The 15,577-nt window shown below is 52.0% G+C and overlaps 1 protein-coding gene across 6 annotated transcripts; it reads left to right on the top strand.

Annotated features, from left to right (window-relative positions):
• Positions 1-504: 504 nt before the first annotated feature.
• Positions 505-15,217, top strand: Capg (capping actin protein, gelsolin like). 6 transcript variants are annotated; one of them, XM_063229653.1, is made up of 11 exons: positions 1,773-2,243; positions 6,418-6,587; positions 8,043-8,078; positions 8,161-8,333; positions 8,408-8,562; positions 8,717-8,884; positions 11,197-11,346; positions 11,586-11,678; positions 12,102-12,234; positions 14,419-14,507; positions 15,047-15,217. In XM_063229653.1, the coding sequence occupies exons 3-11, from the start codon at positions 8,056-8,058 to the stop codon at positions 15,110-15,112; spliced, it is 1,050 nt and encodes a 349-aa protein (XP_063085723.1). In that variant the 5' UTR covers positions 1,773-2,243; positions 6,418-6,587; positions 8,043-8,055; the 3' UTR covers positions 15,113-15,217. The 6 variants fall into 6 exon arrangements, with proteins under 6 accessions (XP_005003373.1, XP_005003372.1, XP_003469004.1 ...); XM_013151523.3 differs by lacking the exon at positions 1,773-2,243 and adding an exon at positions 4,610-4,671; XM_005003316.4 differs by lacking the exons at positions 1,773-2,243; positions 6,418-6,587 and adding an exon at positions 505-637.
• The last annotated feature ends 360 nt before the right edge of the window (positions 15,218-15,577 follow it).

Raw genomic sequence — 15,577 nt, 5'->3', positions numbered from 1 at the left:
ACTGATGCCTCAACTTCCCAAGCGCTGGGATTACAGGTGTATGCCACCATGCTACGCAGCTGGGGCTGGCTTTGAGCTCACTTTGTAGCCCAGGCTAATCCTCCTGCCTCAGCCTCCAAGTGCTAGGATTACATGCGTGCCCCACCACAGCCCACTTTCTTTTTTTCATTTATTAATTAAATTTATTGATACATTGTAGGTATAGATAATGATCACATTCATTATAGGGAATTTGTTCCTGTACATGATATAACTTGATTCTCCCCCCTCCATTTTCCTACCAACCCTGCGTTTTATTTCGACTTTTTCTCATCATTTTTTTTTTCTTTACAGTTGCCCATTTTTTGACTCTGTGTGTGTGTGTGTATGTGTGTGTGTGTGTGTGTGTGTGTGTGTGTGTGTCACACTCACTACGTGATTTTCCAGCTCAGCCTCCGGAGTAGTTGGGACTAAGGGCGTGGCGCATACCTAGCTCAGAGTTGAGTTTGGATAGGGGCGGATCAATGGCCTTCAGGGCCAGGGGGAAGATGAGCCGGGGGAGGAGGGAAAAGTGATTGGGAGCTTGACCCCACCCAGGAAATGGGACTAACCGGGCAGCACGGGGCAAGCCGGGCTGCAGAGGAGCTGGCCGGGGCTGGTGAGTGGGGAACAGGGCTTTCCTTGCTGGTCCCACGCTGGGAGATGCCTCCCAGCGCCTGCCTCTGCCGAGGCCACTGTGACCAGCCTGGGACCTGTGGCCTCCCGGGCGCTCCGGACAAGCTGGGCTGGCAGCACTCGCGGCGGGGTCTCGGTGCCCGGGCTCCGTGGAGGCCGCCAGCGCCCGGCACCGCCTCTCTTTCCGGGTGGGGCCGCCGGGTGGGGCCGCTGGGTCAGGAAGTGAGGAGCGAGCGAGGCTACGAGCCCGAGAAGCTGAGCGGAGGAAGAGGTGTGCAGAGGTGACAGGGGAGCAGCCCCTGGGAGGGGGCTGGCGGAGACCCCCTCGGGTGGATGGAGGAGGAGGAGGAGGGCTGCCCGCCACGCCTGGGAACAGAGCCAGGGCTTGTGACCTGAGGTCTCATCTGGCTCCAGATGCCTCGGTGACCGCAGCCTTGCAGCTGCCTGGAGGCCGAGTGGGTCCCAGCCAGATTCCAGGACATTGGATGGCCTAGGGGCTAGGGGCGTAGGTGCTGGACCTGTTGTTGGGACTCCTGAAGATCTTCAGCCTGCCAGCCCGCCTGGAGGTGAACTCAGGCCGGACTTGGGGGTGCTTGTGGGGAGACTGGATAACAGGGATGGCCGGGATAGGGGGAAGGCAGGGCCAGCCATAGGCATTTTTTTTTTTTTTTTCTTTGAGACAGGGTCTCCCTATGTAGCCTAGGCTGGCCTCCTGCTCATATAGATCCACCTCCCCAGTTATGCAATTGCAGGGGGTGTGGTTCCATTCTGTGCTCCTTAGGGCCCTCTGGGTTCAAAGGCAGGTGGTGCCCTCCTAATCCCAGCTGCCAAAAGGCTGTCCATGTGGGGAGCAGTGGAGGCGCCCTCTCTGTCAGGCCTGCAATCTCCCCGCCCCCCAGAAGCTTCCTCAGGCCGGGAAGAGCACTGAGGTTTCTGGTGTGCACCCGTGTCTCTCTCCTCCCAGCGTGTCCTCAAGGGTGACTAAGTCAGGGCTGTGGACAACCAGCAGACCCCTCCCCACAATGCCCTGCTGAGACCCCAGCAGTCTGCTCTCTGCCTGCCTGGGGCCCCAGAGTAGAAAAAAACAAGATCTTTCTGTGGCAGCAGCGCAGGAGATAAAGGAGAGGCTGGGTTGAGTTGCAGCCCACTGGGAGAGAGCTTGCCCAGTATGTGCAGTGCAAGGTTCTGGATTCAAACTGGGACGTCAGGGTTGTGGGCAGAGGCAGGCCTGGTGAAGTGCAGAGTACCCGGTCAAGAAGAGGACGGTGAGAGGCACTTAGAGGTTTCCACACCGTGTGTGTGGGCCAGTGTTGGAAGGCGGCGTGGAGCGGAACTGAACTAGACAGCCACTAAGCCCTGGCCACTGCTGACCTCAGAGGCTGACACTCCCTGCCAAGGGGAAGTTTGTCTGTGGCTTTCCTGGGGAGCACAGCTCCCCACTGTGCTGCACCTTCTGCTCAGCACAGGACCCCGGCTGTTCCTTCTCATCCCGGCCCAGGGCTGAGCCCCCAGCAGAGACCAGGACAGAGTGACCAGACTGTGGCAGGCCGCTTGAAGAGTGCACAGGGGCTTCTGGTGCCCTTGCTCTGGTGAGAGGCTGGGCAGACTCCCCTCCTTGCCCCCATGGTCTTGGTCATTCCTGGGACAACTGGGCTGCAGGGTTGGGGACTGATGTCTGCAAGGCTGGAGGTGACAGTGAGGACGCTGAGGAGAAAAGGGTACTGGATCAGTCAGAGGGAACTTCTCCAGGGGAGTTGGGACAGGGTTGATGTACAGGGGGTCTGAGGGGACAGCCGGATGCTCCACCTGAGCGGGACTCAGGCTCCATCCTTGGGGCTGTGTTTAGCTGGCCCAGCATGGGGTCCAGACATGGGCAGTTTAAAAAGCTCCCTATGAATCCAGTATTCCAAGCATGGGACCCTGCTGGACAGAGTCCACCTACAGAATCAGCATCGCTAAAACATTCATAACGTGGATGAGCTGGGCGTGGTGGCACATGCCTGTGTTCCCAGCACTCCAGAGGCTGAGGCAGGAAGATAGCTGCAAGGTTAAGACCAGTGTAGTCTACATAGTAAGTTTGAGGCCAGGTGGAGCTACATAGTGAGACTCTTGTCTTGGAAAGAAGAAAAAAACAAAATATATGGCTGCTAAGCTCCATTTCTGACTTTTGGAACCAGATCCCTGGCCTGGGGTGTGGGCACCTTAAGGAGAAACTTACTAAGGAGTACTTGTTACACAGCAAGGTAAGGAGGACATGATCACAACGATCACCATAGGTGTGGGGACCACAGTAACAGGGAGAGATTGAACCCAACTCCAAGTGTGGCTTGGGCCAGCAGGAATTTATAGCCAAGAAACAGTGAGGAAAGGAAAATCCCTGAAAGGAAATGAGGTGGGAGGAAGGTTCTGTTCAAGCAGATCTAACAGGATTCTTCAGACAGTGGTGTGGTGGTGGTTGAGACAGGGTCTGCTATGCATATCAGTCTGGCTTTGCACAGACTAGCCCAGGCTGGCCTCAAATTTGCAGTGATCATCCTTCCTGAGCCTCCCAAGTGCTGGGAATCACAGGCATGTGTCACCACACCCAGCTAGCGTGTACATTTTATACAGTTTTGAGGTAATGGTAAGGGGCAGCCAGGGTAAGGAAGGGAAGGGACAGGCAGCCCGGGAACCCTTCCTGTTCACCCTGCTGTGGCTGGGTAAGGGGTGTTACAGCCGCAAGGTGTTACACATTTAACTGTGCTAAGCTATAGCTGAGTATAGCTGGAGATCTCGGTTCAGTAACAGAAGCAAACTGGTAACGCCTGCAGTTTCCTGGCTCCACGTCCTTTCCGAGCTGTGAGCGGGGCATGGGCTGGAGCAGCTACCCCACCGCAGACCTGAGTCACTGGCTGGGATGTGGGCGCAGCGCGAGGCACTGTGGGACCGGAAGCGCCGGCGCCCCGCCCTCTGGACCGGAAGTGCGATGGATAGCTTTGCCATCCCTCCTTCCTCCCGCTCCTGCCTGCCCTCCGTTTCCTCCTCAGGCTTTACTGTTTCTTTTTCCTTGCTTTGTGGTGCTGGGTCATACTTAACCACAGCTCTCACAGCCATCCTCAGGCGAGCCCAAACTTAGAAAATAAAACTGAGACGCCTGGGGGGGAAGAAAAGCCATCCTTCACAGTTTGCCCTGCTCCCGCTGGCAGCCTTAGACTGCAAGAATCTCCTAACGAGATGGGCCTGGTGGTGCACTCCTGTGATCCCAGCACTTGGGAGGCTGAGCAGGAGAATCATTTGCAAGTTCAAGACCAGCCTAGGGTACATAGTGAACCCAAGGCCAGCCTGAACTGCATAGTGAGGCACTATCTCAAAAAGACCAAAAAAAAAAAAAATCTCCCAATGGTTTCTGGTAGCTATCCCTCCATCAGTTTCCCAGACCCTAACACGGCTGTAATTGGGTGGTCTATAGTGTGCCTTGTGTTAAGAGCCCACAGGACTGGTGATAAAAATATATCAAAGTGCCAAGTAAAGCTGTACTGACTGCATTTTCTGAGTTTTTTTTTCTTCTTTCATCTTTTTTAGATAGTGTCTTGCTTCATCACTCAGGTTGACTATGAATGCGCCATATAGGCTAGGCTGGCTTCATCCCTATAATCCTCCTGCCTCAACCTCAGGAATACTGGATTTGTAGGCGTGACCACTGTACCTGGCTATCTTTTGACTTTTTAAGAAGTTAATGTATTTTGTTTAAATGTTTGTTGTTTTATTTACTTTCTTGTTGGTAGGACAAAATACCTGACATCTACAAGTTAAAGAAGGAGAGGTTCATTTTGGCTCACAGTTTGTGGATATTTCTTTGTAATTGGCTGGCCCCAGGGCAGGGTGGCATGGTGGGAGGGCATGGCAGAGGAGAAACAGTCCATGGCATGGCAGGCAGGAAGCAGTGAGCCTTCCTTCTTCTTTCCCTTTTTATTCTATCCAGGCTGCAAGCCAGTTGGTTGTTGCCACTCATACCCAGGGTAGGACTTCTGCTCTTCCGTAAGTCTATCACTTACACCTTGAACTCTGCTAATACAAATAGTGGCTATTTGTTACCACACACCTCTGATCCAGTCACTCCCAAAAGCCCACCTATGAGCACTTTGAAGGGACCTGACAATACAATCCATGACATTTATCTTTAGCATTTTTCCTCACCCCAAAACCTCCTTTTGGGGGGGGTACTGGGATTGAACTCATGACCTCTCACTTGCCCGGCAAGTGCTTGTGCCATTGAGCTAAATCCGCAGCCCCACCCTAATATCTCTTGTCCTAAAAAAGTCATCTCCATTGACCTACAAAATAAAGATGGCTTTCCTTATCCATATTTAAGAGGGCTGTACACACAGAACTGATAGCTGAGTTCCCCAGGGAAAGTTTAGGATTGGAGCAGCTGTTAAGTCTAAGGTTAGCTGAAGACTTCAAGATTTCTTACTGGTAGATGCCTTTATCAGGTTAAAGATGTGTCTTTATATTCCTAGTTTGGTAAAAGGTTTTTAAAAATCAGCAATGCAGGGGGCTGGAGGTTTAGCTCAGCGGCATAAGCGCCTGCCTTGAAGCAGGCAGTTGTGAGTTCGATCCCTGGTACCGATAAAAAGGAAAAAGACCAAAAAAAAAAAAAAAAAATCAGCAGTGGATGCAGACTTTCGCTAAATGCTTTTGCTGCATCTTATTAGATTCACTCTAATAGGATGGTTTATATGTGTTGAGTTTCACATGTTAAACCAACCTTGCATTCCAGGGATAAGCCTCATTTCATTATGGTATTTTTAAAAACATTGAATTCCACTCTTTAGAATTTTGTTCTGTTTTTTGTTTTTTTGAGACAAGATCTTGCTATGTAGTCCAGGCTGGCCTTCAACTCTAGGTGATCCTCCTGCCTTGGTCTCTTGAGTAATGGGATTACAGGTGTACACCACCATGCCTGGCCTTTTTTGTTATTGTTTCTATGTTTATGAGAGATATGGAGCTGTAATTTTCTTTTATATTTATCTGAGTTGTTATCAGGATAATGCTTATAGCATAGGATGAATTTTGTCTTCCCTTTTTTTTTTTTTTACCGGTACCAGGGATCGAAATCACGACCACGCGCTTTCAAGACAGGTGCTTATGCCGCTGAGCTAAATCCTTAGCCCTGTGAATTTTGTCTTTCATATTCTAAATGAGTTTGCATAGAATTGGAATATCTTCCTTACATCTTTTTGGTAGAATTTATCAGTGAAGTCCTGAAGGCTTGGATTTTATAGGAGGTTGTGAAATTCAAGCTGAGCATGGTAACACATACCTGTAATCCCATCATTTGGGAGGCTGAAGCAGGAAAATCACTGTGAATTTGAGGCAAGCCTGGGCTCCATAGTGAGTTTGAGGCCAGCCTTAGCTATATAGCAAGATCTTGCCATAAAAAACAAACAGAAAAATTGCAAATTTAATTTTTTTGAGAAAAAAAATTTTTTTTTCAAGAGATAGGACCATTCAGGTATAGCAGTGAGAGGAATTTTCTTCTCCCCAAGGTTTGATATTTAAGTGCATAAAACATGTGGACAGTAGAGAGGTTTGCAGAAGGAAAGGTGCACACATCATTCTGACCTTGAGTTCTGGGGAGGTGGGTGCAGTCCTGGGAGCTTCGGGATGAAACACTTAAAAGACACCACGCCCTGTGGCCCTGTAAATAAGGCCTCTTAGGAACAGCCAGGAAACCAGATGGCTGCTGTGGCCCAACCTCTCATCTAATCCTCTGTGTTCCAGGGGTCACAGGGAGAGGGCACAAGGACTGCATTCCTACTGGCACCAGATGAGGGAACTTCACAGACAGCCCTTCCCTGCACGGGGTGTGCTGTAGGAGGTCAGAAGGTTTCCACGAAGTTTCAGAATGCCCAAACCATACTTCCGGTGTTACTTCCTGAGCCCAAACACAAGTAATCCATTTCTTCCTTCTCCCCTCCCCCTCTTTCCTTTCCTCCTTCTCTTCCACCTCAAGAGTGCTAGGCCAGTGCTGCATCCCTGGATCTTTTTTCTTTGCTTTTGTTTTGGTGGGGAGTCAGTACTGGTGACTGAACCCAGGGTCTTCTACGTGCTAGAAAAGTGCTCTACCACTGAGCTACATCTGTAGCCCCCGCTGTTTATGTATGTGTGTATTTATTTATTTACTTATTTTTGAGACAGAATCTCACGAAATTGCCCAGCCTGGGCTTACACTTTCAAAAAGCTCCTCCTCGCTCAGCCTAGAATGCTGAGACTACAGATGTGAACCACTGCTCTTGGCTTGTTTTTTATTTTAGTATCTGTAGGCTCTGTAGTGATGTCACCTCTCTCATTTCTTTATTGGAAATTTTGATTTTTTTTCTATTTAGTTTGTCTAAAAGTTTATCATTTTTATTGATTTTTTTTTTAAAAAGATCAGTTTCAGTTCGAGGCCAGCCTGGACTACATATACTAACTCAAAAAGAAGAGTAACAAAAATGAGTTTCGTTGGGATCAGGGATTTAGCTCAGTGGCACAAGCGCCTGCTGGTGTGTGTGAGGTAGTGAGTTTGATTCCTGGTCTCCCTCCAAAATATCAGTTGTTATTTTTTATTACCATTTTTATCTATTGTTTTGTTTATAAATTGCTGCTTTTATTTTTGATTTAACTTTTTTTTTTATCAGTATTGGGATCAAACTCACAACTGTGCACTTACAAGGCAGGTGCTTATACTGCTAAGCTAAATCCCCAGCCCCGATTTAACTTCTTTAGTTATTATGGATTTTTTTATGGTGGACACTTATGTAATTATATTTTTTTATTTTATTTTTTGTCTTTTTCCTTTTTATCGGTACCGGGAATCGAACTCACGACTGCCTGCTTGCAAGGCAGGCGCTTATGCCGCTGAGCTAAACCCCCAGCCCCCAGTAATTATATTTTTTTAATTAAAAATTTGTTGTTGCTGTTGTTGGGTTGTTTTGAGATAGTGTCTTTCTATGCAGCCCAGGCTGGCCTCAAACTCACAGCAATCCTGCTTCAGTCTCCTGAGTCCTGGGATCCACCATACCCAGCCAAATCATGGGTTTTCACCTTTTCTGGTATAAGTGGTTACATGTTATATTTAGAGTGCTATGTATAGGCCTGGTTCAATACTCCAGGTTGGGAGTCCAAAGCAAAAGACAGGTACGGTGACAGGTGATGGCTCAGGGGACAGAGATCTGGTCTCCTGGAGCTGCTCCCCGTCCCAGAGCTGTGGGATCTTGGACTCGGGCTGTCTCAGCCATATGTCTTTGCTTGTGTAATGGAACCAAGTATATGCTCTTCTTGGGTCCGTGGTGAAGAGGTAGCTGGAGACTGTGAAGGGTGTTGGCCACCCTGACACTTGGGTGATGGTGGCTTCTGTCTTTCAGATCTGGACACAGCATGTACACACCCATCCCGCGCAGGTAGGCAGTGTACCCGCCCCTCCCCACCCCTTCCCGGGCTGCCCCAGCTGTGAGCCCCAGCCCACCTCTCTCCTCTCCGCAGTGGCTCCCCATTCCCAGGCTCCGTGCAGACTCCTGGCCTGCACGTATGGCGTGTGGAGAAGCTGAAGCCAGTGCCTGTGGCCCCCGAGAACCAGGGCGTCTTCTTCTCCGGGGACTCCTACCTGGTGCTGCACAATGGCCCGGAGGAGCTCTCGCACCTGCACCTGTGGATAGGTAAGGGGGCGGGGCAGGGGCCTGGGCAGGGTGGGCTGGCCCCGGTCTCAAGGTCTCACCTGCCACCCCCACAGGTCAGCAGTCATCCCGCGATGAGCAGGGGGCCTGCGCCGTGCTGGCCGTGCACCTCAACACCCTGCTCGGGGAGCGTCCGGTGCAGCACCGCGAGGTGCAAGGCAACGAATCCGACCTCTTCATGAGCTACTTCCCGCGAGGCCTCAAGTACCAGGTCAGAGCCGCCCTCCCTGCCCGGCTGCTTGGTGCCCTGTGGATGTCCGGGGTGCCCTGCGGATGTCCGGGGTGCCCTGGGAGCTGGGGCCCCCTTCTGTGGCCTCCCAATGGGAAGGGGTGCAGCCCCACTCAGGCGGGCCTTCTGGCTGCAGGAGGGTGGCGTGGAGTCGGCGTTTCACAAGACCTCGCCGGGGACAGCCCCAGCTGCCATCAAGAAACTCTACCAGGTGAAGGGGAAGAAGAACATCCGGGCCACTGAGCGGGCACTGAGCTGGGACAGCTTCAACACTGGGGACTGCTTCATCCTGGACCTGGGCCAGGTGGGTGGCAGATGGCACACCTGCATGGGCACCGGGCCGGGCCGCCAGGAGCCCGAGGAAGGGGTTAGGGGAGGGAGGCTGGAGCCCACCCCACAGCCCCCGCTCCTGCCATGAGGAAACACACTGCAGCCAGCCCTCAGTGTCTGCGGGATTGTTTCCTGGGCCCCCACAAGTGCTCGCGACTTCCACATAAACCTAACATGGTGTCTGTGTGTGTACACTGCAAAGACAGTTTTTTTCTTTTCTTTATTTCTTTCTCTTTCTTTCTTTTTTTGCAATACTGACTGAGATCAGGGCCTTCCTGTTGTTATATCCTCAACCCTCTTACTTTTTATTTTGAGACAGCATCTTGCTAAATCACCAAGTTGTCCAGGCTGGACTTGAATTTACCACCCTCCTGCCTCAGCCTTCCAGAATGCCTGGATTATAGGTGTACACCACCCTGCCTGGCCATCCCTACCCAGTCCTTTTTCAGATTTTAAATTTTGAGACAAGGTCTTAATAAATCACAAACTCACCCACAGGGCTGGGATTACAGACATGTTTCCCAAATGAGCCTTTTCTAGATGACTCATAACACCTACAACAAGATAAATGCCATGTGACTAGTTGCCCCGTGTACTTAGGGAATAATGGCAAAAAAAAGTCTGTATAAGTTCAGTAGAGATAGTTTTAAAAAAAAATTTTTTTTACACTAGTGTCTCACTAGTTCATCCTGGCCTCAAACTCATGGTGATCCTCCTGCCTCAGCCTCCAGAACGCACCACCACACCTGGCTTCTGTACGTTTCCAATTTTCAGTTAGTCAACTCTGGTGGAACCCGCAAATGCAGAGGGCTGACTCCGTAGGGACAGAAGCCAGCCCCCCACAATCCAGCTGGTGCCTCAGAGGCCCTGGAGCTCACCTCCCCCTTCCCTTGGAAGCCTTTGTAGCCCTAGTTAGTTGCTCCCTGTCCATTTTCATTAGCTTACCCGCTTGCCCACTCATTCCCTGATCTGCGATGCTCCCTGAGTCAGCACAGGCGCTGGAGAGGCTCCCACATGGAGGCAGCCCGGCGGCCGTCACGTGCTATCCCCCGTAGCGGGGTGTGACCGAGACAGCAGTGGCCAGGGACTGGGGATGCTCAGGGTGGGGGGGCCTTGCCCAAGGTGAAGCCAGTTATCCCAGAACCTGGAGACGTACAGCTGCGTCATGCAGCTGAGGGCACAGGGGAAGGGTGCAGATGTGGGTGAAGACCAGACTGTGAGAGGGACTTGGTGTGGGACAGGGGCAGTGGAGACAGTGGCTGCAGAAGTGAGACCCGGTCCATGAGGACACTGTTGGTCTTTCTGGAGTCTCGATGAAGATTTAGGGCTTCGAGGTCAATCCAGGAGCTCCTGGTGGTGAGGACTCCATGTGGAGGATGACGAGGGAGAAACAGCCGAGGGACCGGGGGTCAGGAGAGAGGGGTGTGGGATACAGTGCTCTGCCAGCAGGGCGTTCATTCATTCATTCACCAGCTCACCCATTCCTTCATTCATGTATTTTTTCCTAAATATGTACCAGTTGTTTTAATTTCTTTTTTCTGAATCTGTGCCAGTGTTTTAGTAGTGATTATATAGCAGGGAACAGAATGAAACTAAGCCTTTGTGCCCTGCAGCTTAGTTTCGACAAACAGGAACTAGACTTTATTTTTATGGTACTTGGGATTTAACCCAGGGCCTTTGAACTGAGCTGTGTCCCCAGCCTTTTTTTTTTGTACTGAGCATCAAACTCAGGACCTTGCACTTTCCAGGCAGGCGCTGTGCTGCTGAGCTGCATCCCCTGCCCAGAGATAGATTTAAATATGTGGTGATAAGTGGTGTGGGTTTAAAAAAAAAAAAAAAAAAAGGGGGCCAGGGACATAGCTCAGTGACACAGTGCCTGCCTGGCAAGTGCGAGGTTATGAGTTCGACTCCTGGTGCCAAACAAACAAAAAAACAAGCCAGGCGCAGTGGCAAATGTCTAACCCAGCACTCTGGAGGCTGAGGCTGTGAGTTTGAGGCCAGCGTACACTGGGAGTTCAAAACCAGCCTGAACTACATAGTGAGGCTCTGTTTCAAACAACAAAAACAAACCAAAACAAGACAGGGAGTGAGATGGAGATGGCGGGTGGGCCGAAGTGCTCTTAGAGCCTTGTCACTGTCCTTCTCAGAGGTCTTTCCCCTCTGTCCCCCGCCTTCTTGATTGCCTTGGTTTGGGGGGGAAGTGAGGAGCAGAGGGGGGCCTTTCCTTGCCCCGAGGTGGGGTGGGGTCTGGGCAGCTGGCTCTGATCTGGGACACCCTGTTCACAGAACATCTTCACCTGGTGCGGGGAGAGGTCCAACATCCTGGAGCGCAACAAGGCTCGGGACCTGGCCATGGCCATCCGGGACAGTGAGCGGCAGGGCAAGGCCCAGGTGGAGATCGTCACCGATGGGGAGGAGCCCAGCGAGATGATCCAGGTTGAGGACACTGGGAGTGGGCTGGGAACCCCTGCTTCTTAGAAAGGCTGGGAGGGACAGCGGTGGGCTGGGGGCACGAGGGTGGTGACAGAGGTGGACAGCAGGGCCTTTGTGGCCGGTTTGCAGGGTGCCTGGGTGTGACAGACAGTGTGTCCCTCTGAAGTGGGTGGCCCTGCACGTGATGGCTTGAGTTTCAAAGCAGATATCCCAGCAAACCTGGACTGCCCTGGGCCCTGCAGGTTCTGGGCCCCAAGCCTGCTCTGAAGGAAGGCAACCCTGAGGAGGACCTCACAGCTGACCAGACCAACGCCCAGGCCGCGGCTCTGTACAAGGTGGGTGCCGCAGTAGCTAGGGGTGGGAGCTTCGCAGAGCAGCTGCGGGCCCAGGGATGAGGAGGAGACCACAGGAAGTGGGGAGGCATATGCAAGGCTGAGGAGAGGAGGATGTGGTGCCTGGTGGAACCTCTGGAAAGAGATAATGCCCTTTGCGTCTCCCCTCTTTAGTGAAGGTTTGAAACCACGGCTGAGCTTTACCCCTTTTGAGCTGTGTGTTCGTAGTTCGGAAACGGCTCATTTCCAGATGCACTGGGCCAGGGTAGGGGGGTAGGGGTGGTGGAGGCGGAATGCAGCAGGCTTCTTGCAGGGCTGAGGCTGTAGGACAGGAGGGAGAGAGGCACTGGGGAGGACTCGGTCACCGTGCCCCAGGCTCAGGGGCACCTGGTGTGGGCTGAGAGCCAGCACTGCGCTGCTTCCCAGGTCTCCGATGCCACTGGACAGATGAACCTGACCAAGGTGGCCGACTCCAGCCCCTTTGGCTCCGAGCTGCTTGTGTCCGACGACTGCTTTGTGCTGGACAATGGGCTCTGCGGCAAGATCTACATCTGGAAGGGTAGGAGGGCTCCCTGAGCCATCTGCAGCTGTATGGCTGGTGGGCTCCTGGCTGTTGCCATTCTGAAATCCTAAAAACATGGCCAGCCTTGAGCTCCCAGTGTCTGCTCCAACACGAAGCCGAGCCCTTCCCTCGGGCACCCCCATTCTGTTTGCTAGTTCTGGGTGGGCCCTGAACTTGTCCCTATGGAACCAGTTCCCCATGGGTTCCAGAACCTCACTTTGAGAACTACTGAGCTAGCCCAGTCCTAAGCCTTTAGTGTTCTGGGGTCCCTGATCCTAAGATTCTGCCTCCTAGGTGTGACAGGATTAGATTTTAGGTAAATTAAATACACTTTATGTGTTAGACTTGCAGAACTTGTTTTTCTAAGAGATTATATCAGCTGGAAAGACACATGCTGTTTTGCAAAAGCCTGTCTGACTCATCTTAACCACGGGAAAATGTTGAAACTGTACTTAGAGCCTGTGCAATCCTGGCAGCCTGGTTGCCTTGAATTCTCAGTGGTCCTCCTGTCTCAGCCTCTGGAGGGCTGTGAGTACAGCTGTGTGCCACCCAGCTTGATTGGCTTTCCTGAGCATGTCTTACCTCCCTAGCCAGACTAGAAGTTTCTCGGAGGCAGGAATGGTGTTTACCTCAGTCTTGATGAAGTAGCATTTGCTCAAGAAATAGCTGTGCAGTGAACCAAAGCTGAGAAACCACCAGCCCCAACCTGGTCATAAAGGGTGAGGCACTGTGTCTAGGGTTGGGTGCACCCAGGCCGGTCACACAGTAGGGACAGAGCAGAGGGGAGCTTCAAGAGAGCTCTGAGGAGGGGTCATGCCCCATAGACCCGATGCCAGGCATGGAGGGTTCCCAGAGGTCCGTGGGAGCATCTCTAGTGCCAAGGAAGAACGTGTCATAGAAAAAGAAAACAGAGGAGAAACAGAAGACTTGGGGGCCAGGAAGAGAAGGGGTGCAGCTAATCACCTCACAGTGGAAGGACAGTTTTTGAGACAGGGTCTCACTATGTCGTGCAGGCAGGCTTCTAATTTGTGGAGATCCTCCTGCCTCAGCCCCCAAGTGCTGGGATCACAGCTGTGTGCCACCATTGTGGGCACTTTTACATATCTTATAGTTACTGGAATTTTGATAGTTGGGCTAGAAAGCAACCACCAATCCATTCATGTCAGTTTCTGTGGAAAATGCCTTCCATTTTCATTACTGTAAAAGCAGGTGAATTCGTCATAGGCTTATTTTGTTGTTTTGAGTACTGGGGATTGAAGCTGGGGCCTGTGAACTGAGCTATAGTCCCAGCCCTTTTTTGAGACAGGGTCTCACTACATTGCCTAGCCTTTGATCCTCCTGACTCAGCCTACCGGAGGCTGAGATTTATAGGCCTGTGCCACAGTATCTGGCTGAGGTTCATCTCTATCAGCAGTTCGTTGCATAGCCATAAGGCCAGTGTAGGCTGCTAGCATTATGGGAGTCAGCCCGTCCACATCTGTGATAAGCCATCTGCCCTGCCTAGTGCTATAAAAAAAGACCTCAAACAGTAGGGCAGACAGCCTCGAAGGGGTGGTACAGGGAGGGAGTCCCAGGCTTTAGTTTGAAGCTTAGGAGAAAACCCATTCTCGCTGAGATGTTCTTAGGGCTTGTTGAGAGCAGAAGGTGCTTGCGGATTTTGTGGCACTGGCAGTGGAACCCAGGGTCTCGTGCTTGCCAGGTAAGTGCTCTGCCACAGACACACCCCCAGCTCCAGACCAGAAGGTTCTGATGAGACCCGGAGCAAAAGAGAAGTTTCCATTAGCTTAGAGCTGCCAATTTGGAAAAAGTCTTAAGGGACTGACTTCGTTATCTCCAAAGGGCTCTTCTGCTTTATAATTTTTAAATTGCCAGCCGTTCTGTGGAGGTGTTTAAGTTTCAAGCACTGGGCATGGCAGTGAAAGTGTGTAACCCCAGAACTCTGGTAGGTTAAGGCAGGAGGACTGCAGGTTGGAACCCAGCCCGGGCAATTTAGCGACTTAGTGAGATCTTGTCTCAAAATAAAAAAAGCTGGAGATGTAGCTCAGAGAGAAGGCCCTGGGTTAAACCTCCAGTGTCAAAAAAAAAAGGGTGGGGGGCAGGGGGTGGCTTTCAAGAAAAATGGGGTGAAGGCTAAAGAGGGTCTTGGCTCTTTTAAAACACACCCTTCCCATGATCCACCAGGGCGAAAAGCTAACGAAAAGGAGCGGCAGGCGGCCCTCCAAGTGGCCGAGGACTTCATCTCCCGCATGCGGTACGCGCCCAACACTCAGGTGAGCAGGCATCCGGGTCCGCGGCCCCACGCCCACGCCCTTTCTGTGGCCTCTGCGCCTCTCAGACGGGACAAGGGGGAGGGAGAACTTTGGACCCAGTGGGGAACAGTGAAGCCCCTGTGCCTCTTACACCCACTGCCAGTCCTTCAACATTTAAAAGCTTGTCTGATTTTTTTTTTTTCTGTTTCTTTTTTGAGTTTCTCTGAGATGGGATCTTGCTTGCAGTTCAGGCTGGTCTTGGATTCACTGTGTAGCTGAGGCTGGCTTCAAATTTGTGGTGCTGAGATTATAATGTGTGCTATGAAGCCCACAGTGTTATTTTTTACGTTACCGTATTTTCAAAGAAGATACTGGGGAGCAAGTAAGGCGTGCTTTTGGATGGCTTGTGCTCCTCCCCCAGGCCACTGTTTCTGACTGCCACTTCCCCTAGCCCCAGGCTGGCGGCTAAGTCACGCCGCTCATCTGTGGGTGATGATAGTATGAGACTGTGTGGCAGGCGTGATGACTTTGTGAGCCGACCTCTTGTCCCTGTCCTGCAGGTGGAGATTCTGCCCCAGGGCCGAGAGAGTCCCATCTTCAAGCAATTCTTCAAGGACTGGAAGTGAGGGTGGGCGACTCCCTGCCTTGCTCCCTACCTCCGCCTGCACCCGCTTTCTCCTCCTCCGGATGCCCCTGCCAATGTTCAATAAAGGAAACAAGTGCCTTCCAAAGCTCTCCTCCTGGCCCTGTTCACCCAGCTCATCCGCATGCTGGGGGCTGAGTCTGAGCAGAGCTGACACTGGCTTTGCAAGACTGAGGCAGAGGAACCAGGGTCCCTGGGCCAGCAGGTCCTGCTGTGTACCAAAGTGGGTGGCCCAGAACCTAGCCTGGGGTCCCTTGCAGTCTGGGCTTCAGTTCGGTCTCATCGTGCCAGCAGGACACTTGTCGCTGTGGGCTTAGAATACATCTCCATCCCAGACATCGATCCCTTGGGGTCTGGGAAGCTCCACGAAGCAGCTTTGAATGAGTGCTCAGGTTGGGGTGCAGCTCAGTGGGGGAGCGGGTACTTTGTGTACAGGGGTGATCAAAAA

The sequence above is a fragment of the Cavia porcellus genome, unplaced genomic scaffold (assembly GCF_034190915.1).
Source record: "Cavia porcellus strain 051 isolate PalLab524CR breed Dunkin Hartley unplaced genomic scaffold, mCavPor4.1 scaffold_18, whole genome shotgun sequence".
NCBI classification, from domain to species: domain Eukaryota; kingdom Metazoa; phylum Chordata; class Mammalia; order Rodentia; family Caviidae; genus Cavia; species Cavia porcellus.
Note: the sequence above shows the minus strand (reverse complement) of the source record. Positions and strands in the feature narration are given on the sequence as shown.